General features: G+C 43.6%; 1 protein-coding gene across 1 annotated transcript in view; it reads left to right on the forward strand.

Annotated features, from left to right (window-relative positions):
• Positions 1-21,357, forward strand: part of LOC144679090 (collagen alpha-6(VI) chain-like) — a 250,470-nt gene that overhangs the window by 97,648 nt on the left and 131,465 nt on the right. Inside the window, exons 11-13 of the mRNA XM_078539381.1 lie at positions 6,833-6,978; positions 7,243-7,335; positions 7,461-7,514. Of these exons, the coding sequence (XP_078395507.1) occupies positions 6,833-6,978; positions 7,243-7,335; positions 7,461-7,514 (293 nt within the window). The remainder of the gene's footprint in view (positions 1-6,832; positions 6,979-7,242; positions 7,336-7,460; positions 7,515-21,357) is intronic.

Below are 21,357 nucleotides of genomic sequence, written 5' to 3' on the forward strand. Positions count from 1 at the left end.
AGGACTTCGGTTTTCTCCGTTGAACTCTGTGGCACAAGGGAGGAGAGCAGGAGAATGGCAAGTTGTATTGAGGCTTGGGACTGACAAGGGTGAGTCAGGGGTGAATGGTGGGGGGAGGAGCGGTGGGGGAGAAGGAGGGATGCGGACTGGAATCAGGCGCACTGGGGAGTGGAAAAGGGATCCAAGAGTAGACAGAGAGTGGAGTCAGGAGCAGAGCTCAGAGGATGCAACAAAGGAGGGCTCTTGCTGGTCGACAAAGGCCACAATTCCAGCAGCAGGCAGCACCAGAAGGGGAGGCTGGTTAGGCTGCAGCCATCCAGAGAAGGCATTGTAGAAAATGGGCACTGCTGCGTCACTGCATCCTCAGGACAAGAACTAATTACCTGCAGACATTGGAGAGGCAATGCCAGAGATAATTAATGATGTCCTGGGAAGTGGCCACTGAAATATCTGGGATTGTGCAGCAAGACCTGTAGCCATGTTGATTTAGTTGGAACCCCATGCCATTGGGCCTCAAGGTGACAGTGCCACTAAGTTTTCTCGCCAGCAGTGCATTCCAGGGCTCCTTGGGTAACATGTGTGGCATATTGCAGGCTGCCACACACTGATGCATAAAGGAGGTGACTGATGCCCTCTTTCGTCATGCAAATCAATTAATCAATTACTCCATAGATGGGGACGCCAGGCAGCACAGACATTGGGTTTCGGGGCTTTGGTGCCTTCACTGATTTTCCTAGAGTGAAAGGGGTCATCAATTGCACTCATGGCCATTAGACCTCCCTGGTACCAGCCAGTGGTACTTATGAATTGCAAGTGCTTTTATTCTTTGAATGTGCAACTGGTCTGCGATCACAAGCAAAGAAGCATGCATTCCTATGCTCATTTCCCAGGGAGCCCGCACTACTCATACACTTCCATAACTTGCAGCTCTCAGAACATTTTGAGGCCCCAGCCCAGACTGATGGCAGGATCCACCAATGAATATCAGCCCTCACTGCGTGATCACACATGTCTCCTATTTTAATTAGAATCCAGGGATCCAGCCCCCAACACAAGAGTGAATTCTGGTTCTGCCATCAGGAATGGTGTGCCAGATAAAATACTTCCCATTAGTCCAGCTGTTTTATACAGATTAACCATAACCTCCTTGCTTTGGTACTCCCTGCCTCTATTTATAATGCAAGGATCCTATTTGCATTTTTAACGTGCTCATTGATTTATCTCACCACCTTCCAAGATTTATGTAAATGTACCCCCATAGTTCTCTGTATTTGCACACTTTTAAAAGGTGTATCATTTAGTTTATATTTCTTCTTCTCATTCTTCCTTCTAAAATGCAGTAACTCAGTAACATGTGATGTACATGCAAAATTTTCAACAGAAAACAGTAGACTTCGTAAAGTTGTATTGAAGTCTAAATAGCTATTCTGTCTTCATATTTGAAGTATCTAGTACAGGATAAATTGTTTTTGGAATGAAAGGGAGACTTGCATTAGGTTCAAAAATGTTTTCAACCCCCCCCTTTGGGAAACACAATCTTGTTTCCAACAAGCTGCACTTCCTTCATAGACTTCGGCGTCAGCCACTTGCACTAGCAATCCAACTCGTATTTTCTCCTGGCTCTCCAGTGTCACTTGATTTGGCAGGTGTATAAAATTGGATGGAGAGCTGTTCCACTTGCAACCCGCAAGTCCTCATTGTTGTTTAGATTTTCTGCTGATGTCGGGAGTTCCACCCAATGTCATTCAGTGTCATTTTACACGTCGGTGAGCGGGCCCCACCCCCGCTCGCTGACAGGAAAGTTCTTCCCATGGACAGAGTAGATCAACAGACAGTTCTTATGTAGAATGCATTCCATTTATTTACAAAGGAACACAGCAGCTACATTTGTGTGCTTACAACTCAAACCCTGTCTCTACATTACAGACTCTAGACTATACTGACTACTGACCACTCAGGTAGCCCACGCTACTCTACTATTGGATACTAAGATCATGTGATCTTCCCATTTATAACATTCTTCTTAGAGGTATATTACACATCAGATTATCACAGAAGTATCTACTGTCTTTTGGGCCATTGCACAGCTGAGTACTAGGAATGCTGGCCCGAAATCCAAGGTTACAGTGGGGTAGCATAGAATCTACAATTTATAGGATCACTTGCCCAGTGCAGTGATCATAAAGCAAGATTTTAAATTTAATTTAATTTAAATCAATTGCATTGAAGGCTGTCAGCCAAATGCTGTGATGCAGCAGGTGCCTTACCCATCTACATCCATTTTCCACCATCTCCAAAAGGCATGTTTCTAGAGGAAGATAGGAATTTGTCAAGTGGTCTGTGGAAATGCTTAGTTTGAAGGTATAGTCATTGATGCCCTGCTGAGTTTCTGCCTGGGTTTATCCGGAGCAGCATTCCTGCCTACATTGCCTCCAGATACATGAAATGTTGCTCATGGCACTGACACTGATTGACAGTTGCTCTTTGATTTCTGCATTTCTTGGCAGCCTGCAGCATTCAATCTGGATTGCTGCGGTAGAGTTGCTGTTGGTTTAATATTTCTCCGAGCTTATCTTTAATTGGTACATGAAACAATACCAGGCTTGGCAGCCAGTATCTGAGTGATGTTGAATTAAAAACATCTGTGTGTCATTAAGAACTATGTTCATATGACATCATTTTACAGACGTTCACCTTTGTGTACATTCAGTATGCCAGAAGATTATTTAATTTAAACATAGACCACAAGTGTAGAGAATGAGGTCAAAATTCTCCAAGAGTAAAAGTGGAATATCGAAAACTAATTTCATTAATTCCTTCAGAAAACACAGCTGAATAAATAGCTGCCTTAAGAATTAAATTGAAAAAGATTAAGAGCTAAAAATTGGATTAAGCCCATTTTGCAACATGGATAATTATGATGGTGCAAACATCCTGATGTTTGCTCATTAGCATGAGTGCAGTTCAGCTCACTGACTACACAATCAGCATGGGATCCAAAAGAACACATGGCTCCCATAGCGTAAAGCTGGCCTGCACTTCTTGAAGGCAGCATGTCCCTCTTAAATGGGAGATACAGTCAGGCTGCAAAAGTTGTTGGAACAGCCTCAGAAAGGTTTTGAAGGAAATGAATCATCAGGTCAGAGAGAGGCCTCCCAGGTGCTCTGATGCAGCACTGAAGTCCTTAATGCAAGAATTAGAATAGAGCAAAGGGGTAATGTTTCCCTACAGGACCAGGAGGTCTTAAGGCAGATCTTTCAAAGGGAATGAGGGCAAATGGCCAGAGAGGTCAATTCCTGGTGTCTGATCCTGAGAACCTGGCTGCAGCACTGAAAAAAGTTCAAAGACCTCACACAAGTTGTCAAGGTCAGAGAATGCATCTTCAAATTGCATCTTCTACCCACTGCATCATCAACTTCTCAGGCTACTAATGCACCACATCCCTACATCCCTAACACTCACTTATCAGCAATCCAGTCTCCTGCCAAACATTCAGAGATTCCAACTCACCAACACACCCTTACTAACGCTGCTATCTTCACAGCCACTTCTTGCAGCTTCCACATATATTCAGCTATGGCAGGTACATCAGCTAAAAAGATTGCAATACAACCGCTGCACAAGAAGAACTCATGGTGTTGGGGGATGATTTATTCACATGGATAGAGGATTGGCTAATTTACAGGAAACAGAGAGTTGGGATAAATGGGTCATTTTCATATTGGCAAACTAACGAATGCTGGGACCTCAACTATTTATAATCCATATTAATGACTTGGATGAAAGGGCAGGCTTTATTGTAGCCAAATTTGCTGATGACACAAAGATAGTTAAAAGTAAGTTATGAGGAGAATACAAAGGGTGGGATTTTTTGACCCCTCCTGCCAGCCGGATCTCCAGTCCTGCCCAAGTCATTGAAAATTTGAATGGCTTGCCACATCAAGCAGATTGAGCCCATACTCATTGGAGGTTTGAAGAATGAGAGATGATCTTATCGAAACCTGGAAGGTTCTGAGGGGGCTTGACAATGTAGATGTTGAGAGGATATTTCCTCACATGAAGGAATCTAAAACTGGGAGCACAATGTAAAAATAAGGAGTCTCCTATTTGACTCAGAGGTGAGGAAGGAATTTCTTCTCTTGGCAGGTCATTAGTCTTTGGAATTATCTTCCACAGATAGTAGTGGAGGCTAGGTCATTGAATATATTCAAGGCCGAGTTAGACAGATTTGTGATTGTCAATGGGCTCAAGGGTTACGACAACAGGCTGCTCCTATTTCTTATGATCTTATTGTGGGGGAGGGGGGGTGAAGGGGGGTTTTCTGTGAGGGTATTCCCTCTTCAGGATGGCCTGCGGTCACAGCTGTGCCCACTGATTCTTATGACTTTGGGAGATGGTATTAAAGGAGGCCTCACTGTGGTACATGCTGCCGAGAGACTGCTTCAGAGCACCTCCTGGGCTTCTACCACAGTGGAGGGGGGGTGGGGGGGGCCTGTCTACCAATTTGTCACAAAGTGGCGTTCATTGATAATAAACAATCCCATTTCTAAGGCCTTAACTTCCTTCATTAAAATAGGGCACCTACTGCGCAAAATACTCTGTGCCCAAACCAATGATTTGTATCAGTGTAAAATTACTTATTTGCCTTTGTATTCCATATCTTTAGTTATAAAACCTATGATCCCTCACATTTTTTGAACAGTTTTTACAATTTGTCATTGCACTTCTAAAGATAAGGCAATTTCCAGAGCCTTTTCATCTTGAAAATTTTTATAAGCCCTTACCTTCAGAAGGTTAAATGAGTGGGATAAGTGAGTTCATTTTTTACTATTTTACTGAAAGGCATTTGATGGTTAAATTTAAATAAAATATATTTGATGGACTGCACTTGCAACTTTTATAATTCCAATTGCAGTGACTGAAAAATATCTAATCTGTTTGATTAACATATCTGTTCCATTTGTTATTAAGCCTGATAATCATTTATGTAAGGTAACTGATTTATTTTTAATCTTTCATGGGATGTGAGCATTACTGGCAAGGTCAGCATCTGTTACATCCCAAAGATGGTGGTGAGTTACCTTTTTGAACCATTGAAGTCCATCTGGTCCACAGTGCTGTTAGAAAGTGCCAAGATTTTGACCCAGTGGCAGTGAAGGGATGATAATTTGGTTTTAATGAGGATGCTGTGTGGCTTGAAGGGGAACATGCAAGCGGTGATGTTCCCATGCGGCTGCTGCCCCTGTCCTTCTAGGTGGAGGTTGTGGCTTTGGAAGTTGCTATCGAAGGAAGCTTGGTGAGTTGCTGCAGTATATCTTGTATATGACACACACTGCTGGCACTATGTGCCAGTTGTAGTGGGAGTGAATGTTTAATGTGGCGGATGTTTAATGTGGCCAATCAAGCATGCTGCTTTGCCCTGGATGGTGCCGAGCTTCTTGCGTGTTGTTGGAGCTACACTCATCCAGGATTTCACATTCCTGACTTGTGCATTGTAGATGGTGAACAAGCTGTGGTGAGTCAGGAGGTAAGTTACCAAAGAATTCCCAGCCTCCGATCAGCTCATGTAGCCACATTATTTGTATAACTTATATGGCCCAGTTAAGTTTCTGGTCACCATTAGAATGTTGACAGCGGGGGATTCAGCAACCATAATGATGTTGAATATCAAAGGGAGATGGTTCGATTATTTCTTGTTGGAGATGGTCATTCCCTGGCAGTTGTGTGACACAAATGTTATTTTCCATATATCAGCCTAAGCCTGAATGTTGTCCAGATCTTGCTGTATATGGAGGAGTCATGAATGGTACTGAACACTGCAATCATCAGTGAACAACCCAACTTCTGACCTTATGGCGGAGAATAGGTTGTTGGTGAAAACTGAAGATGGCTGGGCCTAGGGCACTACCCTGAAGAACTCCTGTAGTAATGTTCTGAGGCTGAGATAATTGGCTTCCAAAAACCAAAACCATCTTCCTTTGTGCTAGGTATGACTCCAACCATTGGAGTCCCTGTCCGATTCCTTTTGACGTTAATTTTGCTAGGGCTCTTTGATGCCACACTCAATCAAATATTGCATTCATCTGACCTCTTGAATTCTTTTCTCCATGTTTGGCCAAGGCTATAATGAGGTCAGGAGCCAAATGGTCCTGACAAAACCCAAACTGAACATCAGTTGCTATGTATATGCAGCTTGATAACACTGTCAATGATACTTTATGAATGTTTAAAAAACTTTAAAAATAGAGAAAGAAAAACATTATTAACATGTCCCCCTCATGTGACACTGTCACATGAGATGGGACATGTTAATAAATATGAGTGAAACTTTAATAAACTTTTAAAAAACGGACATGAAACCTCATCCCGCCAGTGGATGAGGTTTCATGTAACATCAGAAGCCCGCTGGGGCTCCTGGCCTGCCCACCAGCATTAAGGTTGGACGAGCAGGTCTTTCAATGAGCTTAATGATCCTGTCAATGGCCTCAATTGGCCATTGACAGGTCGGCGGGAGAACAGCTGATTTTGCTGTCCGCCCGCCTTCCTAAAAATTTAAAAGGATCGGGATGATGTCGGGGATTCCTCCCGACGTCATCCTGCGTCATTTTCCCGACGGTGAGCGGGCCCCGTCCCCAAATGGCCTACAGGAAAATTCTGCAAATTAAAGCTAAAACTCATTCCTAACACCCACAAATATAAATATAACTTTACTTAAACTATCTCTATTTTCCAATTCCTGCCATCTAACAATGGCTATGAACCACCCAACCTTCAATATTACAGAGTTATGAGTAATAATGTGTGATAATAAACAGACATTTTGTAATTCCAGGAGTCGATAGGCTCATTACGGTGGCTCTGGAAGATGCTGTGAATGTTGATAAGATTCATCACATTGAATTTGGAAGCGGACTTGGATACAAACAACAGCTAACAATTGAAATGGACGATATTGGAAAAGCTTTGCTTAAACAAATAGTAAGTGATCCTGAGAAAAGTAAGGCAAGATTGATCTTTTGTACCTTTCTCTAAATAAAATGGAAATTGGAACAAAATGGCCCATTATATTCAGTGACATTTCAATATGCAGTTCGATTACTTCAAAGTTGGCGATTATTCCTAATGTAGGTTCATCAAATGTGTAATTTACGCTGATCCAGAATTTGCTGTTCAATGACTTAAGTATTTTGAGAAGCTAATCACACAATACATTCTGCTATTTAAAAAATGTTTTGTTTGCAGAATGCAGCTTTGGAAACAAAATGTTGTAAATCCGTTTGCACGTGCTTTGGAGAACCAGGTGTGATCGGTCCGCAAGGGAGCAAAGGACCGAAGGTAAATTAATAATATATTTCCATTTTTAACAGTTTCATGATAGATAACTACTCATTGGAATTTAGAAAGAAAAGTGCAGTGCCTTTTCTATTAATCACTTACTAGATTTGTTGATCTTGTTTTAGGGACAATCAGGTGTAAAGGGATTTCAAGGCTACCCAGGGGAAGAAGGAGGAGCAGTAAGTTGGTGCTTTTAATATATTTGAACTGCTCTTTTACATGATGTGAAGTGTGGCTGCTCATGTTTGTTTCTGGGGTCTTTTATCAGGCAGCAGGTTAAAGAAAATTTTGATTTCTGTACAAGGTGCACAGAAGAGAAGCCAATGCAGCTCACGTTACTCACATTAGTTTAAATACTTTTTAAATTCAGGTTACAGTGGGGCTGATTTTAACTTCTGTGCAGCCCACCTGTTTTGTGGACAAAGAGGCTGGAGGCACTGGCCTCACTTGACTTGACCAAATGTGCAACCCAGTGTATCCCGCTGGACACAGGCCTGCCAGTATCGGGCATGTTCATGGCTGCCAGCTCAACAGCAAGGTATATCCAAGACCTATCATGATCATGGAGGAGGGGGGGCTGGGGGCAGTCCAGTGCAGAAGAGCCCCAGATTATTTTTGTTGTGTTCTTCCCGATACACAAGTATGAATTAAACCTTACTTTCCTAAGGCATCTTCAGCTTTGTTGTCCATCAGACTATCGGAGAGCACACGGCGTTTGTTCTGACCAGCATTTCCTAAAATAATAATCAGGGTTCTCTGTATGTCATGGGATTCCGACTTGCATCTCGTAAAGGACTTACTGCCTCAAAAGGCAGGTGTTTAGAACAGCCAGTCATCACCCCTCTGAAATTGGCAGCAGGCTGATCATTGGCATTAACAGAGTAATAAGTGCAGTTAAAAGATTCTAAAGTAAATGTGTAGATTCATTTGGTGTCTGATGACATTTACATGGTTTTTTGAGTTTAGAATTTGAGCCACCCCAGGGTTATTCCAAAATACGCTCATAAGATTTGTAATGATTATTCCTATATATATATATATATATGAGTATTGAGGGGAATAACTTAAAGAGGGTTTAATTATTTTGCTATTGTATGGGTGGTAACCTCCTGTTGGGCATGATTCATAACCGCCTACAGATAGCAATTGCCAGGTTTTGGTTATGTACTTTTGATAATGCTAGGACATTAGAGGAAATTGTTATGATATTGTCTAAGTTTGTATTTCTCTCCCACTGGATACCGAATAACAAACAGCTGGAAATAGTTGTTGATACATTCTAGTCCAGCCAGGAGCCAGATAGGTAAAAGTATGTTTGCAGAAGCAACGCTATGCAGACTATGTTGCTTCCCCGGGAAGTACATAGTGCCATGGTGAAGTGGATTTCCTTATTGATATAATTGAAGAACGCTATGCTGGCTGTGCAAGAAGCAGCCAACAGTGCTTGTTGCCTCCAGGGAATCCACATAGTCTTCAAGCAGCGTTACAAGTTTCTCCTCCACTGTGCCTAAATATCTTATATCTCATGTGCAAAGAAAATAAATTAGGAAACTGAGATTAAAAATGATTTTAGCTCAGTCCTTCAGTTTGTATTACAGTCTACTGCTGATTATTGTTGTTTCTTTATGCTGAAAAATTGAATTATCCAATAATTTGAATTAAACCATGTACATAGTTTCACACTTTTCTATGTTAAAACAAATTGAATTATCAAATAATTTCAATTTGACATTTTGAATTATTAGGAGTAGACAACATGCAGAATCTGTGACCAAGTTTGGAACGTTTGCATGATCACTGCATGGAGTCCATTTGTCATGAGTCTGTATAAATTATCTTGTTAAGATGTACAAAGTATGTACACATTAGAATCAGAATGTGACCAATTATAGAATTATCTAAAATAAAAATGGGTTTTTGTCTATAATAAAATTGACGTTTTGATTCCACTAATATAACCCAGCTGCTTCTTGGCTGTACCGGCATTGAACCGCAGAGCTGAAATCCGTTTGTTACTTGTCAAGGGAATGTGAGAAACAGATTTTTTTTAAAAACCCAGTGACATGCTCTGTGTACAATAGCATGATTTTTACTTCAATGTGTTTTGTATTTTTATATTAGTTCAAGTGTCTGGGACAAAAAACGACTCACGGTCTTTTAAGCTGCCGATGGCTCAATTCCACCCGCTTATCTGACAGAATGTCTTGCCGTAATGGAAATATCCTTTTCGCTTTTTCCTTTGTGCTCAATTGGTCTGATCTCTACTGTTTGGCTGAATGCAACTGCATTGATCTTACTTCTTGAGCCAAAGCTACCTCCAAATGTCTGCTCAACAACATTCAAATGTAGCTGCAAATGCGGATTCCATAGCTGAAGTCATGACCCCATATGAACTTGCAGGCCAGTTGAGAGAAGGGAGGCTCTGGTATTACTGGGGGAACCCGGTAATAAGATCAGCATGCCTGTCAGTGGCATTTTAACGTTGCCAGCTCATTGGGCTGCATCTAACCAATGTCGGCGGGCTGGGCAGGAGCAAGTGGGGGTGGGCGCGGAGCCGATTGCCACCCGTGATCGGCTGCGTGCCACCATTTTACGCGGGCGGGTCAATTAAGGCCCGCCCAGCATAACGCATGACCAGTAGCGTTCAGCACTACCTGTGCAGGCGGTGGGGGGGAACGAAGGGAGAGTCAGGGCCTGCGCTCTTTTGCACATATATGCGCGAAAGAGCACAACAATCTCCCTGAGGCACGGAGCTGCCTCAGGGAGATTAAGTGGATAATAAAAGTTTTTTAAAAATAAAGTGAAATATTATTTAAATATGTCCCCTCATGTGACAGTGTCACATGAGCTGGGACATGTTTGTGAAGTTGACAAAATTTTATTTATTAATTTTATAAAACCTTCAGGACATCTCATCCCGCCTGTGGATTAGGTTTCCTGGAAAACGCAAAGGCCGCTTGGGCTCTTCGCCTGTCCGCCAACCTTAAGGTTGGATGGGCAGCATTGTCAATAAGGTAAATTGCTTTCTTAATGGCCTTAAAAGGCCATTGAGAGTTCGGTCGGCGCGCAGCCGCCTCTGGCGTGTGCCCGCCAAACGCAATATTGAAATGACGCACGATGACGCCATCTCGTGTCATTTTACACATCGGCGCGTAGGGCCAGCCCCTGCACGCCGACGGCAATATTCTGCCCATTATCATTTTACTTCCAGGTGTCAATGATGCGGCAGCTGATATGATACAGTCTCAACTCCAGTTGTTAGGACAAGGTCAGGAGGGGTGAACCGGTTCTCCTCTATTCAACCTCCCCACTTAGTGACAATAAAGGTTTAAGTTCCTTTTTCATGAGAATCTGCCTTTTCCAAATCAGAATTTATTTAACTATTTAAGCTGTGAGCAATAAGAAGCCAATCAAATAAGGGGTGGAATCATCCAAAATTTTCACTAAGTGCGGTAGCGGGCAGGTAAAATGACATTTTACCCGTCAACCGCAATGGCGGCTTCTCACACCGTATAGTCCCAAACCCGCTGCATTAATTATGCACTCCTGGGAAACATGCCGTGGGCTCTCATTCACCTGCCGCGTCATTACCTCGCCGCTTCATCATGCTGGGCGCCATATTTAAAGTGCAGCCACGTGCACAAATCTCAGTGCTTCCAGTCCAGGAGTGCTGCATGGAAGACATGACCCCAAAAGGCAAAAAGACTGCAGGTTCAATGATGCATCCCTCCAGCATCTTTTGGATGCCATGGAGGCCCACCATGATGTCCTTTACCTCCGTTCTGGCTGCAGGATGGGCAGCAACATCACCAATCCGGCTTGGGAGGCAGTGGCAGCGGTGGTCAGCACCAACACCGTGCAAAGGAGGATAGTCATCCAGTGCTGCAAGAGGATGAATGATCTCCTCCATTCTGCCAGGATAAGTCACTCTTCTCATCATGCTCAACTCACACACTCACAAACCACAGAGCCCTCACTCACTGCTGGTTCAAGGGACACCACCATTCACTCTCTTACACACACCTTCATTGTCCTCATCCTGTCCATGCGTTGGGCCAAGGACATAGTGTCCTAGGCCCAACCATCTTCAGCTGCTTCATCAATGACCTTCCTTCCATCATAAGGTCAGAAGTGGGGATGTTCACTGATGATTGCACAATGTTCAGCACCATTCGCGACTCTTCAGATACTGAAGCAGTCCATGTCCAAATGCAGCAAGACCTGGGCAATATTCAGGCTTGGGCTGACAAGCGACAAGTAACATTCATGCCACACATGTGTCAGGCAATGACCATCTCCAACAAGAGAGAATTCAACCATCGCCCCGTGATATTCAGTGGCATTACCATCAGTGAATCCCCCACTATCAAAATCCTGGGGTTTACCATTGACCAGAAACTGAACTGGACTAGCCATATAAATAATGTGGCTACAAGAGCAGGTCAGAGGCTAGAAATCCTGCGATGAGTAGCTCACCTCCTGACTCCCCAAAGCCTGTCCACCATCTACAAGGCACAAGTCAGGAGTGTGATGGAAAACCCCTCACTTGCCTGGACGAATGCAGCTCCCACAACATCCAAGAAGCTTGACACCATCCAGGACAAAGCAGTCCACTTGATTGGCACCACATCCATATCCACAAACATTCACTCCCTCCACCACCAACGCACAGTAGCAGCAGTGTGCACCATCTACAAGATGAACTACAGGAATTCACCAGGGCTCCATAGACAGCACCTTCCAAACCCACGACCATCTATAAGGACAAGGGCAGCAGATAGATGGGAACACCACCACCTGGAAGTTCCCCTCCAAGTCACTCACTATCCTGACTTGGAAATATATTACCGTCCCTCACTGTCGTTGGGTCAAAATCCTGGAACTTCCTAACAGCACTGTTGGTGTACCTACACCACATGGACTGCAGCGGTTCAAGAGGGCAGCTCACTACCGCCTTGTCAAGGGCAACTAGGGATGGGCAATAAATGCTGGCCCAGGCAGCGAAGCCGACATCCCGTGAATGAATAAACAAAACTCATCACCCACAAATTCCAGGCATACTTATCATCTGGTCTGGCAGGCATCCTATTTCTCTCCATTTCTATTCATGCAGGACAAGCTGGCACACAGCAAGAAGAAGAGGTCGCAGACTGATGGAGGAATGCCTGAAGTCAAGGCACAGACTTTGAAAACAGAGCCATCCAGCTGGCTGTTGAGGATCTGGACCGGTCCTGTGCTTACGGTGAGGTCAGCAGTGCTCTACCAATGAGGATCCATCAGTCCAACATCCATCAGACAACCATGCTGTGAGCGATGTATCCTGTTTCACAGGCCACTGCCATGTGCTAATTATCTCTCCTTGCTTTCGCAGGCACATCAGCCAAACAGCCATTGGAGTCCACAATCCAGGCCTCCACTCAAGCCTTGAAGAAGCCTCTGAAGAGGAATCTGAAGGCACCTTCCTTGAAGTCCCATCACAGTGCTCACCCACACCCTCCACCAGTGCTGAGACATGCACATCGGTGGGACCCAGCTTTAGAGCAGCCTTGGGATCACAGTCTGGTGAGCCCCGCACTTTCTGATCCATAGCAGGCGGTGGAGGGACTTCCCAGGTCCCTGGCACTCACTGGACTACCAGAGGCCAGAAATCTGCTGAGTCCGTGTCAGACAATGAGCCTTCCGACTCGGTCATGTCACAGTTGCTGTAAAGGCAAGCTCGGGAAAATCAGGAAGGGATGTCTGCTGCACTCCTCAGGTTGCAAGGCACAATGGAGGAGTCCGTCCGCCTTCAGGTAGAGGTGATAGCTCCATCATACCAACGCACTGAGGTCAACACTGGTAGGATGGCAGCCACCATGGAGACCTTGGTCCAGGATGTCGCTCCTGCACTGCTGCGTGATGTTGCACCATTGACAACACCATAGTTGGCCTCCAACAATGTGTACGTAAGAGGGGTGCAGGGTAGCTTGATCTCACTCCAGCTACCCTTTCTCCTCAAGGGTTCAGCTGGGGGGCTATCAGGCGCCCATAGAGAGGAGGAACAGCTGGTGTATCCCCCGGAGCCATCCGCCCAGGTGATTCCGGGAGTGTCTGGCCCATCCGAATCCCCCCCTTTTGTGGCCTCAGCAGCTCCAGCTCCACAGGCCGAGGAGGGTGCCACTGCCACACAGCAGAACACTGAAAGCAGCCCGGGCCCTCCAGATCTTGACCCACCAGAGGATGCCCACCGAGGTCATCACAGACAGGGCATAGCAGTCAGCAGGCTGCCTCCACCTCCACTGTGGATGTCCAGGGAACACAGCCAGGGCATGGGGGTTAATCACTTGTCCATAATGTTCATGATCATAAATAAACTCCCAAAGCTGCCAGATTTGTGGAGGATGATGACAACATGCAGTGAGGAGACACCATGGATCCTCACATTGCATCTGCGAACGTTTGACTCCACTCTGGCTTATGGCAGCGCACATAACCTCTGTGATAATGCTCCTGTCATTGAGACACAGTGGAAGCTCTAATAGTCACTCGATTGCAGGAGGATGATGACGACATGCAGTGAGGACACTCCACAGATCTTCACACAGTCTCTGTGAATATCTGTTCCTGTCTGGCTGAGGGCAGCTCACTTGTGCTCTGTGATCAGGGTCAGACCTGCAGGGTGCGTTTGTGGAGGTCACACACCAGCTCCACATTCAGTGAATGGAAGCCCTTGCGGTTGACAAAATTGATCCCTTGTTGCGATAGAGTTCTGAGCACAGTCTATTGCACCCCTGCATCTGTGGGAAACCTGAGATCTGAGCAAATCAAATCGCTCTTGCATCCTGGCTCTCTTGGTCCTGGGCGAAATGCAGAAAGTTGTGTGACCTCGTGAAGCTGGCATCCGTGACCTAATGGATACATTTGTGGGTGGAGGCTTGTGATATCCCACAGAGGGCACCTGTGGAGCCCTGAAAGGAGCCACTGGCATAAAAATTGAGTGCAGCAGTCACTTTCATGGCCCCTAGCCATGGATGTCCTCCATGTACACGTGGCACCAAATCCTGCTGTAGCTGGCAGACGTGACCGACCAGTTCCCTAGACATGCACAGTCTTCAGTAACACTGGGTGAGCGTCATCTGCAGGAATGAAAGGCAGCATCTATCGACCCTTGGTTTAGTTAGGTGCCAACCAACAATGGCTTGCTGTGGCTCTTCAGTGGTGTGTGCAGGAGCCCCTGCCGCCCCTTCTTGATGGTTCTGCTCCTTCCTCTGCTCAGCCAGGCACCTCCATCGCACTCTTCTCTGTCGTCTCTGCTCTCTGTACGCCAGGAGGCATACAGCTAGTTCACCTGGCACCATGCTCCTGATGTACTCCTCCTGCAGGATGAAAGAGAGAGACACATGGGTTATCTTGGTTATACTAAGAACCTCTCTTGGTTAAGTCTGAAGTCCCCTTAACGCATCCTGGAGAATGCTGGAAGCCAGTTGGATGGCCAAAGTCTAGTGCGTTGCCTGGCTGCCCAAAACCCCAACGATTTGCGCCCCCACCTGGGCGGGAGGGGATGCTTCTGGTGGGCTGGCCTTATAATGATATGCAGATGTGTTGCAATGAGGTTCCCAGTGTCCAATGTTGGGAAACGTGGCCCGCCATCGACGGGCTGAGCGGTCGATCGCAAACAACATAGTGAAACCGATTTCTGGCCTTCTCGCCATTTAGTCCGCTTCCCGACGCCACCGGGCACAGAACGTTCCGCTCAAAGTTTTCCTGAGTCAAAGCAAGAGCAAAATCATTAACCACTGAACCTGAGAAAAATAATAAAAACGTGACGTCAAGCATTTGGCCTTCATGCAGTCATTTGGACACACATACACACACACACACACACACATATCAGAGATAAGGGGAGTTAAGAGTCCCACAAAAAAAAAGTAGAAGAATATGCAGTTAAGTGTCCTTTGATTGTCCTTGAGGCAAGGATTTTAAACATTGCAGCTGATTTAGGTTAGCTGTTTCTTGGATGTGGTCAGAGGTAGAGATGTTGCAATTATCATGAGATCACAGTTCGCTGGTTTTTTGGTAGAATTGGCTTCTTGCACCAGGCAACACACTTATTCCAGAAGAGAAAGATGGAAAGAGAGCAGCCTTCAGTCCATTTCCTCTGGTGAAGACTTTATTTACACTGCCTGTACCATTTGCAATCTCTTTCAAGTGACTGGGCAGCCTTGCCTTGAAATACTTCACCCATTGTATGTTTCCAAGAGGTTTAGGGTGTGTCTGTCTGTGGCAGCCATTGTTTCAATATCCAGTACTTTGCACTTTTAATGTCTCTTCCTTAGACAGTTACAAGTTTCAATGGGCATCTGGGTCATAGGAAATGTCTCTCTCTTCACGTTCCCCTGAGGGTGATTTGTTTGTCTTGTGCCTTCACCTTGGAATGTGGGCTTGCATCTTTAACCAATTTGCTTTGTCTCTGTTCAAATTGCAAAATTTCCAGTCGGTTGAAAGTTGAAAAAACATATTTTCAAAAAAAAATAAAGGGACATAACTTTGTGACACGGTATTTGAAGGATCAATCCAAAAGATAGAATTTGGAGGAGTTTGAGTTGGAAATGGGAGAGATACAGTGTGAATTGTGGATGCCTCCCAGATGTACTGCTGGGGGTTGTGAGAAGCGGGAGAGAGATATTCTTCCCCTGCAAAGGGAGGAAGAAACCTGCTTCTGAATACCTGGCTGGAGGTGGCCAAGGAGGTCATCAGCATTGTTCCACTTTCCAGGATTCAATGCAGTGTTGGGATTTGGACTCTATACTAAACCTCGGGGTAAGAAAATTCTTGTCAGGGATTAACCTTATTGGCAAAAAGGGCAATCACTAATTTAGTATGCAAGCTAACAAGGTTTATTGAACAGCAAAGATTAATACTCAACCTTTAATCAAGGCATGGCATGAGAAACTGTCTTTCCCATGGATTCTGGGACTTCCGGAGCCTTCCCTTCTTCTTGGCTCCTGAACCTGGTCTCTTGACTTGTGACGTCCTTCGAGATTTTTAACTTAGTCAAATTGACTCTAACATACATGCAAAACCCCTTTGTAGCTTTAAGACTTCAACTCTAATTTCCCAGTCTACCTTTCCTGTTGTAATTGTATGTTTTGCAGCTACTTGCTGAGTGCTTTTCTCTCTCTCTCTCTCTGTCTTTCTTTAGCCCTTTCTTCCTCTCTCTCAAGCTGAAAGCAGCTTTCTGACAAAGATTGTTCACTTTTTCTTAAGGCAATTACTTTAGCCCTAAGATAAAAGTAAAATACTGCGGATGCTGGAAATCTGAAAGAGAGTTCTAAAGAAGAGTCATACAGACTCGAAACGTTAACTCTGTTTCTCTATCCATAGATGCTGTCAGACCTGCTGAGTTTTTCCAGCAATTTTTATTTTTGTTACTTTAGCCCAAATACTGGATTCTAATAGTGATCTGGATTCTTACAGCAATCACCAAGCTTGTGACAATTTAATCATCTCGGGATTCTTACGGCAATCCCCAACCTAAGAAAACTTAGTCACTTCTGGATTCTTATGGCAATCCCCAGCCATTGAGTGGCAAAGTCATCTCCAAATGCTAACTTCCTAGCGAGTGCCCCCCTGCTAACTCCTAACTCTTTCTCCCAGCAAGAGCCCCTTAGCAAATGTCCTGAGACAAATGCTATCCCCTGGCAGGTACAAAGACCACTGGCAAGTGTCCTATTCTTATACCTTTCTTGCAGGCAGTATTTGCAACATTCAGCCCGAGTTGTGCACCTGTGTTAACACAACTATTAACGTCTCAAATATTTGTAGTGGGAAAAGTGCTTCTTCTGGCTTCCTTACAAGAACCTAACCTTGCACCCTTCACTTAAAATTCCAACTCTCAGTCCATTCTTTTAGCCAATCAGCATCCCAATTTTGGCTTCCGTTGACTGCTGATGCTAGGTGCACTGGAGCCAAAATGTGAAGACGTGCCCCAGCCATAACTCCACATGTTCTTTCTTAAAGCTATGTTAGAGTGTTTTGGCACTTCAATATATGGCAACTTAAAGACTTAACAACTTCCTAATAATATATATGAATTAAGGCTTTTCATCACCAAGCTTATGAACAGTACAATTTGATAACTTAAGCCTTATTAATTACAAATGTATCAACGAGGTGAAGTCTAACAGATTCCCCACCTCAAGATTGAGTGAAGCAATTTTCACCCACCCCCCCCTTTAAACATTTATTACTAATGTACAACTCTAAATCTGTTTTAGTTTCTTTGAAGCATTGGATCTTGAAGACTTCCTCACATCTGGAAAAAAAAAACAAAGTGCAGTATTTCTCTTATAAGATACACTGTTGGATCCGACTTACCTACTATTGGGGATAGGCCCTTCCTTTTAACATCAAAAGCATTTTCTTTCTTACTATGATTCATGACCATTACAGTATCCCCAAATTGATAGTTAAAAGGTTTGACCTTTTTATCAAAATACCTTTTAGCCTAGTCTTCAGATTTCCCAATATTCCTTGCAACAAATTCATTAACTTCCCATGTATGCGCTGTAGTCTGTTCCAACAATTTAAAGTCACACAATTGATCTGTAAGAACAGTTATACCAGTCGATGTTAAATGACCTGGAACCCTCAAAAACCTTACTGTCATAGCCTGACAAGGTGACATATCTGTAGTTCTGAGGTGTAGACCTGGTCACCATCAAACAGAGAGGTTTACCCATTGAGTGGAGTTAGCCACACGTAGCGTTTTCAACATATTCTTTAACGTTCTATCACTACGCTCAACAATCCCAGAAGACTGTGGGTGATGAGATATATACAAATTGTGTCGAATTCCCATCAACTCTCGTAACTTAGGAAAGACTTCTGCTGTAAAGCGAGTTCCCTGGTTACTGTCAACCTGTATGGAAAGTCTCCACCTTCACTGTTTTGTAGTAAGCAGTGATTCCACCAACAAAGAAATACCTCTATCCACTTAGTAAACTGGTCAATAACCACAAGTGCATGCATAAAGTTTCTTTGTGATGGTGGCAATGGGCCAATAAAGTCAATTTGGAGGTGAGTCCAACGATTCTCTGGTACTGCCTGATTTCAAAGGAAAGCCCTAATAATACACGGCAAAGGGTTTTTCTGTAAACATGGCAAACATCTAGCAACATGGAGGTTTATATCCTCCTTTATCTTAGGACACCATGCAATAGCTGCAATTTTCTCTGTGATAGTCTCAGCAGAATAATGATCACCTTTGGATCTAGCTCAGGAGGAACACACACTACTGCACTCTGATCTAGCTTTTGCCTATACATTAAAAAACAAGGAGAATCTTCAGAAGAAAAAAGTGTTTTGTGAGCCCACGAAGTAGGGCAGGCGAAGACTGCCCTTTCTCATGCCAATAGATTAAAAACCTGATATGGGTCATACTCACACTGAAGAGACCCCAAATCTAGGCCCAACTACTGAAACAGGAGTTGCTGCATCTTCTACCTTTGCATGACTATGACTTACTATATTCTAACTCTGGCAATGAAGCGCTAGATATAGCTGCTTTCTTAGCTGCTATATCAGCTGCATTGTTACCCTGTGTATGCTTAGAACCATCCTGCCTCTGTGCCGTGACTTTACTTTTGGAGCATGGTGTCTTTCTCTCTTTCAAAACCTGCCAAAGAGAATGAAGACATGGGCCAGAGATTTGCCATCTGAGGAACAATAAGAATTTTTAATATAAAGAGGAAGACTCAACATGGCATTAAAAGCATAGGCACAATCAGGCTATATACTCATGAGATAACCAGCAGTTTCTTCAACTGCAATAAGTAAAGACATCAATTCGGCAAACCAAGAAAAATGACAAAGATACTTGAACCTGAGGGTATGCTCAGGCAGTGCCACTACAAATCTTGTGTGAGGAACTCCCTTGACATGTGCATCAATATAAACATCAGGAACTTCTTCAATAGGAACTTGAAGGACTGGATACTACTCAAAGTCTATCTGCGGTAAAGGACACTAGTGAGATTGACCTTCACATGCCGTCATTATAGGAAAAAGAGTAATACCATGTGAAGTCACACATCTAAATCTCCGTGAAGTAATTCTAGTGTCCATCTGTTCAGCATCACTGATACTAATACGTCTCCTGGCTTCATCAGTAAATTTAAAGGAGTATTAAATGAATGGATGATGAGTTTTTGTAGGCCCATGATATAACTTAAATAGCATACTGCCCAAAAAATAGCTAACAAATGCTGTTCACAAATCGAATAAGACTTCTCTGCCCGCTGTAGGATGCGAGAGCGATAACCTACTGGATGCCTGTGGCCTGGATAATCCAGTCCCAATACTGCTACTTTACTCTCCTCTGTGGAAGCTGCTTCCAAATGAAATGGCTGCTCTGGATCTGGCACTACTAAACTGGTAGCCTGCATACCTGCTACTTTTAATTTCTCCACTGTATTAATGTGCTCTGCTGTCCATGAGGACAATACCTGGTCTTCCTTGCCATGAAGAAGCCCATAGAGAGGTTTGGCCATCTCTGTAAAACCTGGAATAAAGCTGCACAAAAACAAAGAAAGTTCAAATGTAGATGTTGGCCAAGGCAGCCGTTGAATGGCTTCTAACTTGTGACTGTTTGAACTCAGGCTATTTGGTGACATCGATAGTCCTAAGAAAATGACTTTTTCCTGCAACAGTGAATCTTTTTGGGGTTAACTTTCAAACCTGCCTTCAATAACAAAGACAACAACTTGTTTAATAATTTCATCAACTATTTCAATGGCTAAGTGTAGATCTTCAACATGTTGCAACAAACATTTTGATTGCAGAAAGGCTATTACAATTTCTGCCATTCTCTTATGAAAAATAATTTTTTTAAACTTTGTAAGAATTATAGTTTACACTATCAAAATTAAAACAACCACTTTTTCATATGTAATGATTTGTATCCAGATTAGAAGTCCCATATGTTTATCGATACATTCTTTATCTTTGGATAGCATCCTCGTTATTCAAAAGTAACCTGTTAAATTACACTGCACTTTACATCTCAAGATTGTCCCAAATTCAAATTACAGTGCTGTTGGAATGCAGATTTTCAGTAAATTCTCTTTTAGCATTTTTAATTTCCCCTTAACAAAGGGGTTAAATGGGGAACGATGGAGAGATTACCAAAGGGGAGATCACCTCCAAGACCTCTCTGTACACTTCACGGTCAGTGTCCAGCACTGAAGGCAAAAACACTGAAGTGAAAGTGCATCAATTGGCTAATGAAATTTTTGATTTAAGTGGGAAGTTTGACACACTGGTAGCAGTCATGGCTACACAGACCCAGGTACAAGGGAGCAACGGTCCCTTCCTTCCACAATAGAGATAGACCTTTTAAGTATTGCTCCTTTAATCTAGATACTGTCTTTTACCATATCCCAAGTTCTGTCTGCATGGTTCTCATGGCACCCCTTTCAACCCATAATGGCTAAGACATTATCAGTCCTGAAAACAAAGCCGAATTCCAGACGTTGGATAAACATCCTTTGTTCAGAAAGCAATGTGGGTGCTTCTCTAACAATGGGTGTGTATTTAGGTGTTATTTTACTTAACTCTCTGTAGTAACTGTCAATTTCCAAGAATTGCCTGGTTTTCTCACTGGCCTTATGGGTGAATTGGTCACGCCCTGCTTAAGAAGTTCCTCTATTAACTCTTGCATAAAAGGAATGCTTTCCTTGGGTATTGGGTGCTTTTGAGAAAAGAATGATAAGCTCCATTAATTATTTCTTCACCCTGCAATTTTCCATAATCATGCTTACTCCTAGCAAAAACTATGGAATGCTCTCTAATTGTCTTTTGGATTTGGCTATCCAAATGGCAAGGAACTTGCTACACTGAAGCCTTTTTAAAGGCATTTGATAAAGATCAAATGAACATTAGAAATCTCAATCAGTTCACTGGTTCCTCCACCTATCCAAAGGTTGCCTTGGTTATAATCAACAATAGTCTGATATTGCTTTAACAGGTCACTGCCTAGTATCC

Source organism: Cetorhinus maximus, chromosome 3 (genome assembly GCF_964194155.1).
Source record: "Cetorhinus maximus chromosome 3, sCetMax3.hap1.1, whole genome shotgun sequence".
Taxonomy (NCBI): domain Eukaryota; kingdom Metazoa; phylum Chordata; class Chondrichthyes; order Lamniformes; family Cetorhinidae; genus Cetorhinus; species Cetorhinus maximus.